Source organism: Cherax quadricarinatus, chromosome 42 (genome assembly GCF_038502225.1).
Source record: "Cherax quadricarinatus isolate ZL_2023a chromosome 42, ASM3850222v1, whole genome shotgun sequence".
NCBI lineage: Eukaryota > Metazoa > Arthropoda > Malacostraca > Decapoda > Parastacidae > Cherax > Cherax quadricarinatus.
The window spans coordinates 25,614,976-25,638,223 of NC_091333.1; the positions used below are offsets into that span (position 1 = coordinate 25,614,976).

The 23,248-nt window shown below is 39.6% G+C and overlaps 1 protein-coding gene across 3 annotated transcripts in view; it reads left to right on the plus strand.

Annotated features, from left to right (window-relative positions):
- The first annotated feature begins 2,030 nt into the window (after nucleotides 1–2,030).
- Nucleotides 2,031–23,248, plus strand: part of Tbc1d15-17 (TBC1 domain family member 15/17) — a 408,033-nt gene continuing 386,815 nt past the window's right edge. Inside the window, exons 1-3 of one of the 3 annotated variants that reach the window (XM_070093434.1) lie at nucleotides 2,031–2,125; nucleotides 16,622–16,708; nucleotides 17,369–17,480. In XM_070093434.1, the coding sequence (XP_069949535.1) occupies nucleotides 2,111–2,125; nucleotides 16,622–16,708; nucleotides 17,369–17,480 (214 nt within the window). In that variant the 5' untranslated portion in view covers nucleotides 2,031–2,110. The remainder of the gene's footprint in view (nucleotides 2,126–16,621; nucleotides 16,709–17,368; nucleotides 17,481–23,248) is intronic. The other 2 variants (XM_070093435.1, XM_070093436.1) reach the window with 2 other exon arrangements.

Sequence of the window (23,248 nt, forward strand, 5' to 3'; positions counted from 1 at the left end):
TAGTGAGGCTGGTAAGGTGCAGCACAGCAGTGAGGCTGGTGAGGTGCAGCACAGTAGTGAGGCTGGTGAGGTGCAGCACAGTAATGAGGCTGGTGAGGTGCAGCACAGCAGTGAGGCTGGTGAGGTGCAGCACAGCAGTGAGGCTGGTAAGGTGCAGCACAGCAGTGAGGCTGGTGAGGTGCAGCACAGCAGTGAGGCTGGTGATGTGCAGCACAGCAGTGAGGCTGGTGATGTGCAGCACAGCAGTGAGGCTGGTGATGTGCAGCACAGCAGTGAGGCTGGTGAGGTGAAACACAGCAGTGAGGCTGGTGAGGTGCAGCACAGCAGTGAGGCTGGTGATGTGCAGCACAGCAGTGAGGCTGGTGATGTGCAGCACAGCAGTGAGGCTGGTGAGGTGCAGCACAGTAGTGAGGCTGGTGAGGTGCAGCAGAGCAGTGAGGCTGGTGAGGTGCAGCACAGTAGTGAGGCTGGTGAGGTGCAGCACAGTAGTGAGGCTGGTGAGGTGCAGCACAGTAGTGAGGCTGGTGAGGTGCAGCACTGCAGTGAGATTGGTGAGGTGCAGCACAGCAGTGAGGCTAGTGAGGTGCAGCAGAGCAGTGAGGCTGGTGAGGTGCAGCACAGTAGTGAGACTGGTGAGGTGCAGCACAGCAGTGAGGCTGGTGAGGTGCAGAGCAGTGAGGCTGGTGAGGTGCAGCACAGTAGTGAGGCTGGTGAGGTGCAGCACAGCAGTGAGGCTGGTGAGGTGCAGCACAGCAGTGAGACTGGTGAGGTGCAGCACAGCAGTGAGGCTGGTGAGGTGCAGCTCAGTAGTGAGGCTGGTGAGGTGCAGCACAGCAGCGAGGCTGGTGAGGTGCAGCACAGTAGTGAGGCTGGCGAGGTGCAGCACAGCAGCGAGGCTGGTGAGGTGCAGCAGAGCAGTGAGGCTGGTGAGGTGCAGCAGAGCAGTGAGGCTGGTGAGGTGCAGCAGAGCAGTGAGGCTGGTGAGGTGCAGCAGAGCAGTGAGGCTGGTGAGGTGCAGCACAGTAGTGAGGCTGGTGAGGTGGAGCACAGCAGTGAGGCTGGTGAGGTGCAGCACAGCAGTGAGGCTGGTGATGTGCAGCACAGTAGTGAGGCTGCTGAGGTGCAGCACAACAGTGAGGCTGGTGAGGTGCAGCACAGCAGTGAGGCTGGTGAGGTGCAGCACAGCAGTGAGGCTGGTGAGGTGCAGCACAGCAGTGAGGCTGGTGAGGTGCAGCACAGCAGTGAGGCGCAGCACAGTAGTGAGGCTGGTGAGGTGCAGCACAGCAGTGAGGCTGGTAAGGTGCAGCACAGCAGTGAGGCTGGTAAGGTGCAGCACAGCAGTGAGGCTGGTGAGGTGCAGCACAGCAGTGAGGCTGGTGATGTGCAGAACAGCAGTGAGGCTGGTGATGTGCAGCACAGCAGTGAGGCTGGTGATGTGCAGCATAGCAGTGAGGCTGGTGAGGTGAAACACAGCAGTGAGGCTGGTGAGGTGCAGCACAGCAGTGAGGCTGGTGATGTGCAGCACAGCAGTGAGGCTGGTGATGTGCAGCACAGCAGTGAGGCTGGTGAGGTGCAGCACAGTAGTGAGGCTGGTGAGGTGCAGCAGAGCAGTGAGGCTGGTGAGGTGCAGCACAGTAGTGAGGCTGGTGAGGTGCAGCAGAGCAGTGAGGCTGGTGAGGTGCAGCAGAGCAGTGAGGCTGGTGAGGTGCAGCACAGTAGTGAGGCTGGTGAGGTGCAGCACAGCAGTGAGGCTGGTGATGTGCAGCACAGCAGTGAGGCTGGTGATGTGCAGCACAGCAGTGAGGCTGGTGATGTGCAGCACAGCAGTGAGGCTGGTGAGGTGCAGCACAGTAGTGAGGCTGGTGAGGTGCAGCACAGCAGCGAGGCTGGTGAGGTGCAGCACAGTAGTGAGGCTGGTGAGGTGCAGCAGAGCAGTGAGGCTGGTGAGGTGCAGCACAGCAGTGAGGCTGGTGAGGTGCAGCACAGCAGCAGCAGACTGCTAGAGATGGACCAATCAGCAGTATGGTTGGGATCATCCCTGGGCTGTGATTGGCCAGTTGCCGCGCCAGTCACAACAAGGTTAGTCATCACCTGTAGCACGTAAACAAAGATGGACGAAGAACTGGTGAGTACTTATTTATTAAGTTACTGTGTTATTAAGTCTAAGTGAGGGGGAGTGTACAGCCTCCAGCCGCACCTCACATACCCTCCTGCACCTCACCTTATGATAACTTCTTGACTAACTTCTGTTATTAGTTATCGTAAAGGTTTTTTGTACCTCGGGGTTAGTTATCTCCTCTGCTCTCTGAGTTCTAGTAATTATCATACTGCCTTTGTTACGCAATTATGACTCTTAAGTGTTTCTAGTAGAGGTACACAGTGTATTACTCATATTTTACCTATTCTGAACTTTTTTCTTTTTACCTGTGTGTTAGTCTGCGTTGTAATAAGTTTTTTTTTTTTTTAGGCAATGTTATATATAAGTACAATAATGATACAAAATGTAGATTACCTAGGATAACCCACCAGGAAAGTCAGTGAGTTTTTTCCATGGGGGTTCTTGATTTCTGTTGAGGACCTTTGTTTACATTGACGACCTTTATTTACATTGAGGTCCTTGATTTCCATTGAGGCTCAATCTTTATGTAATTAATACTTAATGATGCAGTTTTAAGGTTTGTGTGGCTGTTATAATGTTTGTCACTCAGTTATTTCTGTTCTTCAAGTATTTTGCTTTTGTTTTATGATATAACCTGTCGAGGATAGATGACAGTAGAGGATAGATGACAGTCGAGGATAGATGACAGTCGAGGATAGATGACAGTAGAGGATAGATGACAGTAGAGGATAGATGACAGTCGAGGATAGATGACAGTAGAGGATAGATGACAGTAGAGGATAGATGATAGTAGAGGATAGATGACAGTAGAGGATAGATGACAGTCGAGGATAGATGACAGTAGAGGATAGATGACAGTCGAGGATAGATGACAGTCGAGGATAGATGACAGTCGAGGATAGATAATAGTTCTAGTGTGTGAACTTTGTTACTCTAGAATATCATCAGGTTTTGTTTTCAGTGATGAGCAACTAACAAATCCTCTACTAACATGTCTAGTATAACATTGCTTATATATATCCTTAATGTACATGAACAAGGACTCCAGTGGAAATAATTCACTTAAACTTTTTTTTTTATCCAGGTAATTTACATGTACCTGTGCCATTAACATTAATATCCCCAAAATTCCTGGATAAGTCAATAATATTTTAATTGGGATTATTAACCTTGAATGGTTACTAGACCAGGATAAGCTAATGTAGCCACTGTGTGTGACTTATTTGCTTTTTTTTTTAAGTATTTTTCCCTATAATTCAACCCACATGAGTGTTAATTTTTACACTACCTATACAGTGGACCCCCAGTTTACGATATTATTTCATTCCAGAAGTATGTTCAGGTGCCATTACTGAACGAATTTGTTCCTGTAAGGAATATTGTGAATTAGATTAGTCCATTTCAAACCCCCAAACATACACGTACAAACGCACTTACGTAAATACACTTACATAATTGGTCGCATTGGGAGGTGATCGTAAAGCGGGGGTCCACTGTATTGTTATATCCTCTCATTTGAGTTTATAATGGACACTAGAGTTCTCTTTGTCTTATGAACTTTTAAAACAAGAGGTGAATTTAGCAAACTTCTATTTGCCTTCTGTATACATGCATGTCTTTATTTTCCTAATGTGTTTCTTAATAGATTTTAGTCCTGTAATATTTGCTTTCCATCCTAGGAGTCCCGATCTGAGACCAGCCTCTGCATAACAAGAGGTTTTCCCTTAAGTAATTTATACATAGCAATTATTCCACTATTAATAATAATAATAATAATAATAATGTATATTAAGAATAATATAATATATTAAGAATAATGAAGGAGGGGTGTTAATGTTGCAGTTTAAAAACTGTAGTGTAAAGCACCCTTCTGGCAAGACAGTGATGGAGTGAATGATGGTGAAAGTTTTTCTTTTTCGGGCCACCCTGCCTTGGTGGGAATCGGCCAGTGTGATAATAAAAAAAATAATAAAATATAATTAAGAATAATATAATAATAATACAGTAATCTTTATTTCTACAAGTACATGTACAAGGTATACAGGCCTAGTTGACATCAATAACATACTACTACAGTGGACCCTTGAGTTTCGGCAGCCTTGGCTTTCATGAAATTCGACCTTCGGCGAGTTTTTTTGGCAAAATTTGGCCTCGAGTTTCGTGATTAGACTCGTGTTTCGGCGACCGTCCGGTACCCGTCCGCCCATCACCACGCACACCAAGCCAGTCTCCCACGGCATTCGCGCTCAGTGTGCCATTGTTTACCAACACATGACCATCACCCCGTGGGTTCATACAATACATTTCATAATAATCCATTGTTTTTTGTGCTTGCAACTGCTAAATAAGTCATCATAGACCCAAGGAAAGCTAGTGCAAGCCCTTTGGTAAATAAAGTGAGGAACACGATCCAGAGGGATTTTGAAGGGTTTGAGGCAGACCCTGTCCCTGCCGACCCTCTGCCTGTTGTGGAAGGTGTTGTGGCATTGGGCAAGTCCATGGGGTTGGAGGTGAGTGACAGGGATGTGGAAGAGTTGGTGGAGGACCACAGGGAAGAGCTAACCACTGACGAACTGCAAGAGCTTCAACTGGAACAGCATCAGGCCACAGCCGAGGAACTTGCTTCAGAGGAGGAGGAAAAGAGAGTGAAGGAGGTTCCTTCTTCAGTGATTAAGGACATGTGTGGAATGTGGAATGAGTTGCAAAGTTTTGTTGAAAAGCATCACCCTGACCAAGCTGAAACAAGCCATATCTGCAACATGTACAATGACAGTGTTGTGTCCCACTTCAGGGAAATCTGAAAGAAACGCCAGAAAAAGACCTCTCTGGACAGATATTTTGTGCGACAGGGGTCCAGTGACTCTCAAGTTGTTCCCAGTGGCATTAAAAGAAGAAGGAAAGTAACCCCAGATAAGGACTTGCTACCTAAAGTCCTAATGGAAGGAGATTCTCCTTCCAAACAATAGTGTACACCTTCCTCCTGTCCCCTCCTCCTGTCTTCCATCCACCCAGAAGTCTTCAGTAAAGGTAAGTGTAATGTTATTATTGTTTTTTATATGCATTTACTTGATTTCTAATTGATTTCAGTATATAAATCTTTATTTAATTTGAAAAAAAAAAAATTATTTTAATATTTTTGGGTGTCTGGAAGGGATTAATTTTATTTCCATTATTTCTTACGGGGAAAATGGTTTCGAGTTTCGTGAATTTCGACTTTCGGCAGGCTCTCTGGAACGGATTAATCACGAAACTCGGAGGTCCACTTTATATAGAAAACCCCTTGTTTTGCAGAGCATTGTAGGCAAATTATGTCAATTTTGCCCCCAGGATGCAACCCACACCAGTCAACTAACACCCAGGAACCTATTTTACTGATAGGTGAACAAGGACAGCAGGTGTCTTAAAACATGTCCTAATGTTTCCACCCATACCAAGGATCGACCCCTGAACCTCAGTGTGTGAGCTGAGTATGTTAGTGATTGAGCTACTGTATACTACTATGTCCCACTTTTTATAAATAAACTTGTTTACTTGTTAGGCTTATGTCAGATTATATAGTATGTAACTTGTTAACCTAAGAGAGCCCAATAGAGTCGAACAGTAACCAATAAATACTTCTAGTACTACTACAAATAATTATTATTTCAGCATGATACAATGTTTGTACAGAGATGGGTGACATTTAGGTGTGTATGCAGGAAACCCATTGTTATGCAGAGCATTTTGGGCAAACTTAATCCTAACTTAAGACTACAATGGCAATATCTAATTCAGTGCTTACATATACAGATTCTAAAGGTGCATAAACAATAAATTTAAGAATTACAAGGAGAACAAACAAGCAGTAAATTGTTACCTAAGGTTGAATTATGATTACAGTTAACAAGAATAAGAATACTATACAGGTCCTCCATCACAAATCCGGCATCATTGGGACCTGTAGTGTGCCGGATTACTGAGTTTGCTGAATTACAGAGTGGTTAGGTTAGAATACACTTAATAAAATGAACCAACTTGACTTACACTGTTCATTGAACATCGGCAAAAATCAAGCATTTCTGCTACTTTAAGCTCAATATCAGGGTACTTTTCATCATGAAAGCAATCAAAATCATAGCTATTTCTGTAATATATCTTCCATTCTATCAAATGAGTCCAAAAAAATGAGAATACAACCATAAAAACCATACGAAAATATACTGCAAAGAGGCGGCTAATGGCTGAGAAGTGAACTTCCTTATTTATCGTCCGTCTTTTTTATTTTTGTTGTACGTTAAGAAGCATCTTTCCATCATACATTGCCCAAGTTTCAATGAGATAGCCCAACAAACAACCGAGAAAAAAAATATTTACCAAAAATCATATATGGCAAGCCCAAGACAGGTACTGGAAATAAGTCACTTTGTCTGACTTTTTTGGGTTATCCCAGGTTCTCTATACATACGCTGCTATGTGTGATAATCTATGTAACTGTATTTGTGTATACCTTAATACACTTATTTACTTCTGGTCTGTCAGCTGAGTACAAGAAACCACCCATTCACTTATTTCAACTACCCAATAAAGTGGTCAGAAATTGGCAATTTGGCCAGTTTCACACAAATTTCAACAGATGCCAACTTCAAAATAGGATCCAGAATAAACAATGCAGACATTCCTGGCACTAAAATAACATTTTCTCTGTTCATTAGTCATGGTTACAGGCCCCTCTTATATTACTCTTGCTTTTCATTTGGAATTTTTATTCACAAAAAAATAGAAGATTTACTGTTATGCAGACTGCTGCATTATTGTAATAATTGTATAAATAATGTCAAGCCATTCTTGACTCCGTACTGGAATTTGGACTGGCAGGCAGACAGGTATTGGACGGTGACATCATTTGTTTACTCTTGAGCTTCGCTAAAGAATAGAACATTTTCGCTACTGTGAGCGCAATTTCAAGGTATCAAAATCATATCTATTTCTGTAATATATCTTTCATTCTATCAAATGAGACCGAAAAAATGAGACTACAGTGGACCCCCGGTTAACGAACTTTTTTCATTCCAGTAGTATGTTCAGGTGCCAGTACTGACCGAATTTTTTCCCATAAGGAATATTGTGAAGTAGATTAGTCAATTTCAGACCCCCAAACATACACGTACAAACGCACTTACATAAATACACTTACATAATTGGTTGCATTTGGAGGTGATCGTTATGCGGGGGTCCACTGTATAACCATAACAACCATACAAAAATATACCGCTAAGCGGCCGCTAATGGCTGAGAAGTGAACTCTGCTATTTATGGCTGATTTCTTTCATTTTTGGTGTGCGTGAAGAAGTATCTTTCCATCATACATTGCCCAAGTTTGAATAAGATAACCAAACAAACAACTGAGAAAATAATATAATAATAATAATATCTTTATTTACTACACATACATGTACATAGTATACAGGCCTAGCTGACATCAGTGACATACTACTGTATAGAAAGCCGCTTGTTATGCTGAGTATTTCAAGAAAATTAGGTCAGTGTCCCAGGATAACACCCACGCTAGTCGTCTAACACCCAGGTACCCATTTACTGATGGGTAAACATGGACAACAGGTGTAAAGAAACATGCCTAATGTTTCTACCCTGGCTGGGAATCGAATATTTACCAAAAATCGTATATGGCTAACCCAAGCCAGGTACTAAAAATAAGCCACATTGACTTTTTTTTTGGGTTATCCTAGGTTCTTTACACTCATGCTGCTATGTGTGATAATCTATAGAGAGAAAATAACTTTTTTGTTTCATGTTTATGGTGGAGTACGAGTGTATATCACAGTTAGCCCTGTGCTATACTCTGTTTTCTCTAATATAAGCCCCCAAGACAGGGATAGGAGAATGGTATTTGTATACCATATCCTCTTCATACCTCCGTCGAACTGCTCGGTATTATGCCAAATATTATTTATTCTGGAGTATTTAACATTTTTTATGTTATTTATATTGTTTATTATGTCATATTAGATCAATTGTGATAGGCAAATAAGCTGTAGTGTTGATATTAGCGTAATAATAAAGCATATTCTCCTGCTTCATGAGACTGAGCTCATGACAACCGACAGTGGCTTCAAAGCCACTTATCTTTAATGGATAATGTACTGTGTAGGTGCTTTACATAATGAGAAGCATTTCTTTTATTCATTGGAACCATGGCTAGGGCTAAAAGTAAGCAGGTTAAAACAATAAATGGAGAAAAAGAAATTGGAATGACTTATGCAGTAAGTAGCGTCACCAAACAGTACCAGCAGGTTGGTGTGGCGACCCTGGAAATTTGAAATTATGCTAGCCAAAATTAGTGCTGAATAACTGAAGGAACCGAATAACTGATTGCCGGATTTGTGATGGCGGACCTGTATATGCCATTTCATATGTTTGTGATTGAGAGAATTACTTAGCTTATAAACACATTTTTTAAACATATTTATCATATTTCCCTGTGTTTCTGACTCCGTCCAATAACTGCCTTTCTCTACTGTGAAGTTAATGGTATTTTACAGTCAATAATATTGCCATACAAGTTGCAGCCACTACTATTGTTGCTACAGAGGAATATCAGCTAATTAGATAAGTAGCCTAGTCTACCTACTTAACTCTTTGAGGGTCAGTCACGTACATGTACGTCTTAAGAGCCAGGGTCAGTCATGTACTTATATGCCAAAATTCTAGTGCCTTCATAAGAAAATATAATGGGGGGGGGAATTTTTTTTACCCAGAGTGGGAGTTCAGGATTGAGGGTCTTGACCCCTCAAAGGGTTAATGAAATCTTAGCAAGCCTAGAACAAATCTTATTTCATTCATCCAGAAAATATACTAAAAATGTATACAGTAGGGCCCCACTTATACGGCAGGTTAGGTTCCAGGCTATTGCCGGAAAGCAGACTTCGCAGGAAAGCAGAGTTCCATTTTTTCCATTTATAAATGCCAGATAACAAGTTTACACTAACATATATTAAGTTAGCAATAGAACTAGGTATTAAAAAGTAAAATACACACACAGTACACTCATTATTTACCTCAAAATATTTGTAGTCTTAATGTAGGGCAAAAGGTGAGTAGTATTTACTGTAAGAAGTCAGGTGTGGTAGCCCTCCTGACCACCCCACCCACACATACTATACTCTGATGCTTAAAGCTCCCTAGAGTGATAAAATGCATATACAGTACACTCATTACTTACCTTAAAATATTTGTAGTCTTAATGTAGGGCGAGAGGTGAAAAGTATTTATTTGTAGAAAGTCGTGTGGGAGGTATGGAATCCTGCCTGGCCGCTCCCATGTACTACGACATTAAGCTTCCTAGAGTGATAAACTGCATAACAGTACACTCATTAAATACCTTAAAATATTTGTAGTCTTAATGTAGGGTGAGAGGCGAGTTTTATTTGTAGGAAGTCAGGTTGGGAAGTATGGGTAGCCACGAAGGGCAGCCCTCCCCACCCCACCCACACATAATGTAAAGACACCAGATGAACGTGTCTGGTTTTTATCACATTACATTGTGTACAAGTTGTCTCCATGTTGATACAGTAGAATAAATAAAGAGAAACACTCCCATTCTCATGTAACACCATTTTTACAAGAAATGACGCCTTGAGTGAAGGCATATGAAGGGAATAATTTTCTAGCTACCCCCAGTAATATTATAGTGTACACATTTTTATGTGATGTTGGACTACAAGTCACCTGGCTACCACAAGTCCTACAAGTCGCCTGGCTACCACATCTCATATTTATGTTAATTTATTCTACCGTGGGGTGTATTTAGATGGATTAAGCAAAATGTCTATATTAACGTTTTATATGATATTTAATGCACCTCAGAGTGATTATTATTGTGTTTTTATTATCATTATTAATATAGCATCTTCAAGACTAATAAGACACTCTTAGTGATTTTAATGTGTACCTGCATGCCAGCACAGTGTGTAAGTTTACTTAGGTACAGGTACACATAAGTATAATTATCAGTTACAATAATAATGTAGGTATGTACTCCACCTGGGTTACATACCTACGTAGCTGCACAATATTTAATGTGGCCCAGAGCCATATTGTTACCATCGCTGTACGGTGTTCACTGAGTTTAATCATTTCTATCACTACCTTTAGATACCATCATAAACAAAGGGAGAAGTAATGAATAATTCATGCCAAGAATTGTAAACAAAAGCGTTATGTGTTACAGGGAGTGACGTGATGTTTTTCCCTCCGCCTGGCTACCACACCTCCATAGTAGATAAACATAAAATGTTTATATACTATGTAATGTGTTTCTTATATAATTTTGAAGAAAATATCATAGATGGATTAATGAAAATGTCTATATTAATGTAAAATAAGACATTTAATGTGCCCAAGAGTGATTATTATTACATAATAAAGAGGTTCTAACAGAAAATGTAAACAAAGTGGGTGGTGTGCGCCGCATTTGAAAGATGGCTTACCGTATAGAAAGTTTTGGTCATAATTTGAAATTGTCATATTAGCGGAACGCTGTAAGGCAAAACGCCATAAAGTGGGGCCATATTGTATTTATGTTTTTTGCTGCTTGCTACAGTTTAATTCAGTAATTTCAGGCTTTGGAAGGATCTATTGTTAAAGGCTGTGTTATGGTCAATTTATAAGTATGGTTAGGGTGAATTGGGTCAGGCCTCTTAACCTTATCAAAAATATACATTTAACAAAAATTAATCAAATTGAGAATGAACAAACAAGACATGTCTGGCAACACTGTTCAGTATTTATTTGGACAATAGTTAATCAAATATCATCGGCCTCAGGCAAATACATGTGCAGCAAGGTTTCCTCCACCTTCTATCCAGTAGCACTAACTGCTACTTACATGATTATCATGGTATCATGGCAATAATTATGGCTTTGCTTTATATAAGAAAACATAAAATTTGCTATATGATAGTGGCCTGTTCTGTTAATGTTATAAGAAACAATGCTCCTTAACCTACCTAACTTTACCTAACCTAGCTTTATCTCAGTGCATTTACCTATGCATAACAAGAAGCACTCGAATACATCCATAATTATTTTGAATTTTAAGCTCTGATATCATGCATTAATAATGAAACTCGCACAGGTTTGAATTTTGACATGGAGATAAATGTTATAAAATATTGACAAGATGGAAAAGTAAACACAGATTCAATATAATGCGATCCTTTATTGAGTACGTTTCGCCCACACAGTAGACTTTATCAAGTCAAAAATAAAGCCCAAGTCAAAAATAAAGCCCACTGTGTGGGTGAAACTTAGTCAATAAAGGATTGCATTATACTGTTGAGGTCTTAACTACATGAAGTATTAAAGGTCTTATACAATAATTTTTGAGGTTATTAACTTCCATGAAGGCATCACAACATACACACTGCTCTATATGAATATCTTTGTTGTGTGTGTAGTTACCTTCACAAAAGTAAAGACTAAATCATCATACATTGTAACTAAACATTTTTTTTTTTTTTTAATGAATCAGCCATCTCCCACCAAGGCAAGGTGGCCTGAAAAAGAAAAACTTTCATCATCATTCACTCCATCACTGTCTTACCAGAGGTGTGCTTACACTACAGTTATAAAACCACAACATTAACACCCCCTCCTCCTGTACTTCCCATCTCCAGGACTCAAGTCCGGCCTGCCGGTTTCCCTGAATCCTTTCATAAATGTTACCTTGCTTGCACTCCAACAGCACATCAAGTCCTAAAAACCATTTGTCTCCATTTGCTCCTATGGAGACAAATGATTTTTTGGATATGACATAAATAAATAAGTAAAATAAATTAATACAGTAGAGCCGCACTTATACTGCAGGCTAGGTTCTAGGCTACTGCCGGAAAGCGGACATTGCTGGAAAGCGGACATTGCCGGAAAGCAGAATGCCATTTGTTTCCACTTATAAGTGTCAGATAATAAGTTTACACTAACATATATTAAGTTAGCAATAGAACAAGGCATTAAAGATCAATAAAAAGTACAATACACACACAGTACACTCATTACTTACCTCAAAATACAGTGGACCCCCGCATACCGTTGGCATCACATACCGTTTATTCCACATACCGCTCACTTTAATCGCAAAAATTTTGCCTCGCATACCACTCAAAAACCCGCTCACCGCTGTTCGTCCGAGACGCGTCCAATGTGCGCCTTAGCCAGCCTCACATGTTCCGCCGGTGGCGTTGTTTACCAGCCAGCCTCCGCGGTAGCATCCAAGCATACAATCGTAACATTTCGTATTATTACAGTGTTTTTGGTGATTTTATCTGGAAAATAAGTGACCATGGGCCCCAAGAAAGCTTCTAGTGCCAACCCTACAGCAATAAGGGTGAGAATTACTATAGAGATGAAAAAAAGATCATTGATAAGTATGAAAGTGGAGTGCGTGTCTCCGAGCTGGCCAGGTTGTATAATAAACCCCAAACAACCATCGCTACTATTGGTGGTACAGCTGCTGCTGCTGCTGCACTGTCAGCTGCTGCTGCTGCTGTAGCATCGTCTGCTGCTGCTGTAGCATCGTCTGCTGCTGCTGTAGCATCGTCTGCTGCTGCTGTAGCATCGTCTGCTGCTGCTGTAGCACTGTCAGCTGCTGCTGCTGTAGCATCGTCTGCTGCTGCTGCTGCTGTAGCATCGTCTGCTGCTGCTGCAGCATCGTCTGCTGCTGCTGTAGCATCGTCTGCTGCTGCTGTAGCATCGTCTGCTGCTGCTGTAGCATCGTCTGCTGCTGCTGTAGCATCGTCTGCTGCTGCTGTAGCATCGTCTGCTGCTGCTGTAGCATCGTCTGCTGCTGCTGTAGCATCGTCTGCTGCTGCTGTAGCATCGTCTGCTGCTGCTGTAGCATCGTCTGCTGCTGCTGTAGCATCGTCTGCTGCTGCTGTAGCATCGTCTGCTGCTGCTGTAGCATCGTCTGCTGCTGCTGTAGCATCGTCTGCTGCTGCTGTAGCATCGTCTGCTGCTGCTGTAGCATCGTCTGTTGCTGCTGTACCACCGTCAGCTGCTGCTGCTGCTGTAGCACCGTTGTTGGTGTGGCTTATTGAGAATACCAAGAAACAATTAACCCCAGAGGATTTGCCACCCAGGATAACCCAAAAAAGTCAGTGTCATCGAAGACTGTCTAACTTATTTCCATTCGGGTCCTTAATCTTGTCTCCCAGGATGCAACCCACACCAGTCGACTAACACCCGGGTGAACAGGGAAAAATGCCTGGAATTAGTGCTCATATTGGTGAATTTAAAGCCAGCAAAGGTTGGTTTGAGAGATTTAAGAATCGTAGTGACATACACAGTGTGATAAGGCATGTTCTGGAAGAAAATACCAAACAGGACCTACAGTACTCAGGAGGAAAAGGCACTCCCAGGACACAGTGTCTCATCAGTCATTGCTGCATCTTCAATAAAGGTAAGTGTCATTTATTCTTCATTTAGTAGACTAGTACATGCACAATATATATTGTGCATGTACTACTCTACTATTGTGCATGTATCCTTCTCTTTGTGTGTAGGAAAATGTATATTTCATGTGGTAAAATTTTTTTTTTCATACTTTTGGGTGTCTTGCACGGATTAATTTGATTTCCATTATTTCTTATGGGGAAAATTCATTCGCATACCGATTATTTCGCATACCAATGAGCCCTCTTGCACGGATTAAAATCGGTATGCGGGGGTCCACTGTATTTGTAGTCGTAATGTAAGGTGAGAAGTGAGTAGTGTTTATTGTAAGAAGTCAGGTGTGGTAGGCAGCCAGGCCACCCCCACCCCACTCCACCCACATGTAATATACTTTGGCATTTAAAGATTAGACCTAGAGCGATAAAATGCATATAGTGTACACTCATTACTTGCCTTAAAATATTTGTAGTCTTAATGGTCTTAATATAGGGTGCAAGGTGAATAGTGTTTATTTGTAGAAAGTCAGGTGTGGTAGGTATCGTAACCACATCTAACTACCCCACCCACACATATACTAGGCATTTAACCCTTTCAGGCTTTCCAACATACTAGTACGGCTTACGCACCAGGGTTATTGACGTATTAGAATGCCTAAATTCTAGCGCCTTCAAATCTATTGAGAGAAAGCTGGTAGGCCTACATATGAAAGAATGGGTCTATGTGGTCAGTGTGCACAGTATAAAAAAATCCTGCAGCACACAGTGCATAATGAGACAAAAAAAACTCCGACCGTGTTTTTGGTTTAACCCTTAAATGGTCCAAACGTATACATGTATATATGTTTTTTCAACATCTGAAAGTATGTAAAAAAATGTAGATCTTCTTTTTTGTTTTACATTTGAAAACGTGTAAAAAAACTTTTATCTACATCTTTTTTGTTATATTTGAAAATATGTAAAAAAAAGTAGATCTACTTTTGTAGCACTACGAATTTGAACGTCGATCTCTTTGGACCGTTTAACCCTTTGAGGGTTTTCGTCGTACTAGTACGTCTTACGCGTAGGGGTTTTTGACGTACTAGTACTCATAAATTCTAGTGACCTCAAATCTAGTGGGAGAAAGGTGGTAGGCCTTCATATGAAAGAATGGGTCTATGTGGTCAGTGTGCACAGTCTAAAAAAAATCCTGCAGCACACGGTGCATAATGAGAAAAAAAAAACATTTTCCATTTTTTTTTAATAAATCAGCGACTTTGCAGTGTATTTTCGTATAGTATTTATTGTTGTATTCTAGTTTTCTTGGTCTCATTTTATAGAATGGAAGACATATTACTGAAATTGAGATGATTTTGACTGGTTTTACAATGAAAGGTGCCTTGAAATTGAGCTCAAAGTAGCAGAAATGTTCGATTTTTACCAAACTTCAAAAGTAAACAAATCGTGCCAAGCGTGCAATACACGTCAACTGGTGAGTCTAATATTCTTTCACAAGTGCACCAATAATATTTATACCATTTTTTACACTAATGCAGTAGTCTGCATAACAGTAAATCTTATATTTTTTGTGAGAATAAAAATTCAAAGTGGAAAGCAAAAGAATATAAGAGGGGCCTTGAGACGTGAATAATGACTAGAGGAAATGTCATTTTAGTGCCAGGAATGTCTTTCTTGTTTATTCTGGACCCTATTCCGAAATTGGCATCTTTTGAAATTTGTGTGAAATTGGCAAAATTGCTAAATTCTGACCACTGTACTGGATAGTTGAATTTATAAATGGGTGGTTTCTTGCACCCATTCGATAGAAAAAATGGAGTTCTAGCGAAATATTCATGTTTTTTGTCGACTAGTACAGTGAAATTGGCCGAAAATGGGGCTCAAAGTGGGCAAAATCGCCGATCCGTAAACATCGCCGAGACCGCTAACTTTGCGAGAGCATAATTCCGTAAGTTTTCTATCAAATTTCAAACTTTTGGTGTCGTTATGATCGGGAAAAGATTCTCTATCTTTTCATAAGAGAAAATAATTTTTTTTTTTTTTTAAATTTGGCCGACCCTGAGAACGAGTTTCGGAGAGGGCCTGTCGACCCTCAAAGGATTAAGGGTTAAAACCGACTTTGCAGTGTATTTTCGTATGGTATTTATGGTTGTATTCTAGTTTTCCTGGTCTCATTTGATAGAATGGAAGACATATTACAGAAATTGAGATGATTTTGATTGGTTTTACAATGAAAAGTACCTTGAAATTGAGCTCAAAGTAGCAGAAATGTTTGATTTTTGCCAAAGTTCAAAAGTAAACAAATCATGCCACGCGTCCAATACACGTCAACTGGTGAATCTAATATTCTTTCACAAGTGCGCTTGTATTATTTATACCATTTCTACACTAATACAATAGTCTGCATAACAGTAAATCTTCTATTTTTTGTGAGAATAAAAATTCAAAGTGGAAAGCAAAAGAAATGTAAGAGGGGCGTGTGGACGTGACTAATGAACAGAAGAAATGTTATTTTAGTGCCAGGAATGTCTTTCTTGTTTATTCTGGACCCTATTTGGAAATTGGCATCTTTTGAAATTTGTGTGAAATTGGCAAAATTGCTAAATTCTGACCACTGTATTGGATAGTTGAAATCGGTAAATGGGTGGTTTCTTGTACTCATACGATAGGAAAAATGGAGTTCTAGTGATATAGTTATGATTTTTGTCGACTAGTACACTGGAATTGGCCAAAAATAGGGCTCAAAGCGGGCAAAATCGCCAATGCCGAAACATCGTCGAGACCGCTAACTTCATGAGAGCATAATTCCGTAAGTTTTCCATCAAATTTCATACTTTTGGTGTGATTATGATCGGGTAAAGATTCTCTGTCTTTTCATAAGAAAACAATAATTTTTTTTTTTTTGAAATTTGGGGGACCCTGAGAACAAGTCTCGGAGAGGGCCTGGGGACCCTGAAAGGGTTAAAGTTTATTTTTATTATTTAATCAATATTTTCTTAAAAAGCTTGTGTATGTATATTATTAAAGTCTATTTTTATTATCTAATCAATATTTTCTTAAACAGCTTGTGTACGAGCAGGACGAGGTCTATACTCTGCCCACATCACAAGAAGAGCTATCAGTTAGTGGAAAACTGCGCATCATAGAAAGAGTAAGTTCTGCCTCTTCTTGTTCTGTGTTGTTGGGCTGAGCATTTTGGATCTTATATTCTTATCATATCTTAATATTTTATAGATCATTTCTATCTCATTGCATTATACATGTACTTTTTTACATATTGTTTATACGTGTATTAGGTATCGTCTTTACTTCCTCTTTCTTTACTGCTGTTTTACTAGTTGCAGCTGGAATATCCTCTTCAAGGTACACCTACCGTCCGACTTATGACCTGCTCGACATATGACCATTCGACTTACGACTGTGTTTTCTATGCCAAATTTCTGGGAAATAAACAACTGTCTGTGTTGTACACAGTGTTTATTCTAAACCTTTCAGTATAAAATACAGTGCTAACAGCATAAAAAGTAAAGTAAAAAATGAAATGCCAAAATAAAACAACAAAATAAACTTATTTAAAAAATGTGATGTTGATATTCAGTAGTAAGGTTCGACTTGTGTCCATTTTGACTTAGGACTGGTTTGTCGGAACCGAACTCGGTTGTAACTCGGATGGTACTTGTATTTCTTTACTGCTGTTCTACTACTTCTAGATATTTCTTTTACAATGGCATTGTAGGTAAAAATGAATATATATAAATATTCTTTATTTCAGTTACATTATTAATTTTTTTTTTCCATTTTCTACTATTAGCGGCATGGAGTTGTTGTTGAGTGGCGGTGTTCCGATGATGAGGCCACAACAGATAGTGAATGGGCAGTTATCAACTCTGCTGCTGTTACATTTACACACCACAATGTCTCAGGTTGGAGTGGCATTTTTTTTTTTTTCGATCTTCATGTTCATAAGATGCCAAAAAAGTTTTGTTTTTTAATTTGTGTTGCATATACTGTACAGTGTTACCTCAGGATATGAACAGCTCAAAACTCGAACAATTATGTAAATGTATTTATGTAAGTGCTTTTGTAAGTGTATTTTTGGGGGTCTGAAACGGATTAATCTAATTTACATTATTCCTTATGGGAGCAAATTTGTTTGATATTGGCACTCGAACAGCCTTCTGGAACGAATTAAGTTCGTATCCCGAGGTACCACTGTATGTATATAGTGACCAAAAATTTCAATCCTATGTTTCTTGAACTACAAGTAGCTGTTTTGGCATTGTAGCCCCCATGCTAGAAATTATATATATATATATATATATATATATATATATATATATATATATATATATATATATATATATATATATATATATATATATATATATATATACATGTATATATATATATATATATATATATATATATATATATATATATATATATATATATATATATATATATATATATATATATATATATATATATTTATTTTCAACAAGTCGGCCGTCTCCTACCGAAGCAGGGTGACCCAAAGAGAAAGAAAATCCCCAGAAAGAAAATACTTTCATCATCATTCAACACTTTCACCTCACTCACACATAATTACTGTTTTTGCAGAGGTGCCCAGAATACAACAGCTTAGAAGTATATATGAATAAGAATACACAATATATCTTTCCAAACTGCCAATATCCCAAACTCCTCCTTTAGAGTGCAGACATTGTACTTTCCATTTCCAGGACTCAAGTCCGGTTATATAAAATAACCGGTTTCCCTGAATCCCTTCACTAAATATTACCCTGCTCACACTCCAACAGATCGTCAGGTCCCAAACACCATTTGTCTCCATTCACTCCTATCTAACATGCTCACGCACGCTTGCTGGAAGTCCAAACCCCTTGCTCACAACAACTCCTTTACCCCCTCCCTCCAACCTTTTCGAGGACGACCCCTACCCCGCCTTCCTTCCCCTACAGATTTATACACTCTCCATGTCATTCTACTTTGATTCATTCTCTCTAAATGACCAAACCATCTCAACAAACCCTCTTCAGCCCTCTGACTAATACTTTTATTAACTTCACACCTTCTCCTAATTTCCACACTCCGAATTTTCTGCATAATATTTACACCACACATTGCTCTTAGACAGGACATCTCCACTGCCTCCAACCGCCTCCTCGCTGCAACATTTACAACCCAAGCTTCACATCCATATAAAAGTGTTGGTACTACTATACTTTCATACATTCCCTTCTTTGCCTCCATAGATAACATTTTTTGCCTCCACATATACCTCAATGCACCACTCACCTTTTTTCCTTCATCAGTTCTATAATTAACCTCGTCCTTCATAAATCCATCCGCCGACACGTCAACTCCCAAGTATCTGAAAACATTCACTTCTTCCATACTCCTCCTCTCCAATTTGATATCCAATTTTTCTTTATCTAAATCATTTGATACTCTCATCACCTTACTCTTTTCTATGTTCACTTTCAACTTTTTACCTTTACACACATTCCCAAATTCGTCCACTAACCTTTACAGTTTTTCTTTAGAATCTCCCATAAGCACAGTATCATCAGCAAAAAGTAACTGTGTCACTTCCCATTTTGTATTTAATTTCCCATAATTTAATCCCACCCCTCTCCCGAACACCCTATTTTTACCGGGAAGTAGTCTCCCTCTCTTCTATACACCCTAAGCTGAGTCTCACTATCCTCATAAAAACTCTTTACAACATTTAGTAACTTACCACCTATTCCACATACTTGTAACATCTGCCACATTGCTTCCCTATCCACTCTATCATATGCCTTTTCTAAATCCATAAATGCAATAAAAACTTACCTACCTTTATCTAAATACTGCTCACATATATGCTTCAATGTAAACACTTGATCTACACATCCCCTACGCACTCTAAAACCTCCTTGCTCATCCGCAATTCTACATTCTGTCTTACCTCTAATTCTTTCAATAATAACCCTACCGTACACTTTTCCTGGTATACTCAGTAAACTTATTCCTCTATAATTTTTACAATCTCTTTTTTCCCCCTTCCCTTTATATAAAGGGACTATACACGCTCTCCGCCAATCCCTAGGTACCTTCCCCTCTTTCATACATTTGTTAAACAAAAATACCAACCACTCCAACACTATGTCCTCCCCCTGCTTTTAACATTTCTGTCATGATCCTGTCAATTCCAGGTGCTTTACTCCCTTTCATTCTACATAATGCCTCACACACCTCCCCCACACTCACATCCTGCTCTTCTTCACTCCTACAAGATGATATACCTCCCTGGCCAGTGCATGAAATTACCACCTCCCTTTCTTCGTCGACATTTAAAAGTTCCTCAAAATATTCTCGCCATCTACCCAATACCTCTATCTCCCCATCTACTAAATCCCCTTCTCTGTTTTTAACTGATAAATCCATTTGTTACCTAGGCTTTCTTAACTTGTTTAAATCATTTCAAAATTTTTTCTTATTTTCATTAAAATTCCTTAACAGTACCTCTCCCACTCTATCATCCGCTCTCCTTTTGCACTCTCTCACCACTCTCTTCACCTTTCTTTTACTCTCCATATACTCTACTCTTCTTATAACACTTCTGCTTTTAAATAAATAAATAAATAAATAAATAAATATATATATATATATATATATATATATATATATATATATATATATATATATATATATATATATATATATATATATATATATATATATATTAGCACGTAATGAAAGTAGTTTATTAGATTATGTATTGGTGGATAAAAGGTTGATGGGTAGGCTCCAGGATGTACATGTTTATAGAGGGGCAACTGATATATCGGATCATTATTTACTTGTAGCTACAGTTAGAGTAAGAGGTAGATGGGAAAAGAGGAAGGTGGCAACAACAAGTAAGAGGGAGGTGAAAGTGTATAAACTAAGGGAGGAGGAAGTTCGGGTGAGATATAAGCGCCTATTAGCAGAAAGGTAGGCTAGTGCAAAGATGAGTAGTGGGGGAGTTGAAGAGGGTTGGAATAGTTTTAAAAATGCAGTATTAGAATGTGGGGCAGAAGTTTGTGGTTATAGGAGGGTGGGGGCAGGAGGAAAGAGGAGTGATTGGTGTGATAAAAGAGAAAAAGGTAGCTTATGAGAGGTTTTTACAAAGCAGAAGTGTTATAAGAAGAGCAGAGTATATGGAGAGTAAAAGAAAGGTAAAGAGAGTGGTGAGAGAGTGCAAAAGGAGAGCAGATGATAGAGTGGGAGAGGCACTGTCAAGAAATTTTAATGAAAATAAGAAAAAATTTTGGAGTGAGTTAAACAAGTTAAGAAAGCCTAGGGAAAATATGGATTTGTCAGTTAAAAACAGAGTAGGGGAGTTAGTAGATGGGGAGATGGAGGTATTGGGTAGATGGCGAGAATATTTTGAGGAACTTTTAAATGTTAAGGAAGAAACAGAGGCAGTAATTTCATGCACTGGTCAGGGAGGTATACCATCTTTTAGGAGTGAAGAAGAGCAGAATGTAAGTGTGGGGGAGGTACGTGAGGCATTACGTAAAATGAAAGGGGGTAAAGCGGCTGGAACTGATGGGATCATGACAGAAATGTTAAAAGCAGGGGGGGATATAGTGTTGGAGTGGTTGGTACTTTTGTTTAATAAATGTATGAAAGAGGGGAAGGTACCTAGGGATTGGCGGAGAGCATGTATAGTCCCTTTATATAAAGGGAAAGGGGACAAAAGAGACTGTAAAAATTATAGAGGAATAAGCTTACTGAGTATACCAGGAAAAGTGTCCTTTAGGGTTATAATTGAAAGAATTAGAGGTAAGACAGAATGTAGGATTGCGGATGAGCAAGGAGGTTTCAGAGTGGGTAGGGGATGTGTAGATCAGGTGTTTACATTGAAGCATATATGTGAACAGTATTTAGATAAAGATAGGGAAGTTTTTATTGCATTTATGGATTTAGAAAAGGCATATGATAGAGTGGATAGAGGAGCAATGTGGCAGATGTTGCAAGTATATGGAATAGGTGGTAAGTTATTAAATGCTGTAAAGAGTTTTTATGAGGATAGTGAGGCTCAGGTTAGGGTGTGTAGAAGAGAGGGAGACTACTTCCCGGTAAAAGTAGGTCTTAGACAGGGATGTGTAATGTCACCATGGTTGTTTAATATATTTATAGATGGGGTTGTAAAGGAAGTAAATGCTAGGGTGTTTGGGAGAGGGGTGGGATTAAATTATGGGGAATCAAATTCAAAATGGGAATTGACACAGTTACTTTTTGCTGATGATACTGTGCTTATGGGAGATTCTAAAGAAAAATTGCAAAGGTTAGTGGATGAGTTTGGGAATGTGTGTAAAGGTAGAAAGTTGAAAGTGAACATAGAAAAGAGTAAGGTGATGAGGGTGTCAAATGATTTAGATAAAGAAAAATTGGATATCAAATTGGGGAGGAGGAGTATGGAAGAAGTGAATGTTTTCAGATACTTGGGAGTTGACGTGTCGGCGGATGGATTTATGAAGGATGAGGTTAATCATAGAATTGATGAGGGAAAAAAGGTGAGTGGTGCGTTGAGGTATATGTGGAGTCAAAAAACGTTATCTATGGACGCAAAGAAGGGAATGTATGAAAGTATAGTAGTACCAACACTCTTATATGGGTGTGAAGCTTGGGTGGTAAATGCAGCAGCGAGGAGACGGTTGGAGGCAGTGGAGATGTCCTGTTTAAGGGCAATGTGTGGTGTAAATATTATGCAGAAAATTCGGAGTGTGGAAATTAGGAGAAGGTGTGGAGTTTATAAAAGTATTAGTCAGAGGGCAGAAGAGGGGTTGTTGAGGTGGTTTGGTCATTTAGAGAGAATGGATCAAAGTAGAATGACATGGAAAGCATATAAATCTATAGGGGAAGGAAGGCGGGGTAGGGGTCGTCCTCGAAAGGGTTGGAGAGAGGGGGTAAAGGAGGTTTTGTGGGCCAGGGGCTTGGACTTTCAGCAAGCGTGCGTGAGCGTGTTAGATAGGAGTGAATGGAGACGAATGGTACTTGGGACCTGACGATCTGTTGGAGTGTGAGCAGGGTAATATTTAGTGAAGGGATTCAGGGAAACCGGTTATTTTCATATAGTCGGACTTGAGTCCTGGAAATGGGAAGTACAATGCCTGCACTTTAAAGGAGGGGTTTGGGATATTGGCAGTTTGGAGGGATATGTTGTGTATCTTTATATGTGTATGCTTCTAGACTGTTGTATTCTGAGCACCTCTGCAAAAACAGTGATAATGTGCGAGTGTGGTGAAAGTGTTGAATGATGAATGGTGGGAGACGGCCGACTTGTTGAAAAAAAAAAAAAATATATATACATATAGAGATATATATATATATATATATATATATATATATATATATATATATATATATATATATATATATACAGTGGACCCCCGGTTAACGATATTTTTTCACACCAGAAGTATGTTCAGGTGTCAGTACTGACCGAATTTGTTCCCATAAGAAATATTGTGAAGTAGATTAGTCCATTTCAGACCCCCAAACATACACGTACAAACGCACCTACATAAATACACTTACATAATTGGTCGCATTCGGAGGTAATCGTTATGCGGGGGTCCACTGTATATATATATATATATATATATATATATATATATATATATATAGATATATATAT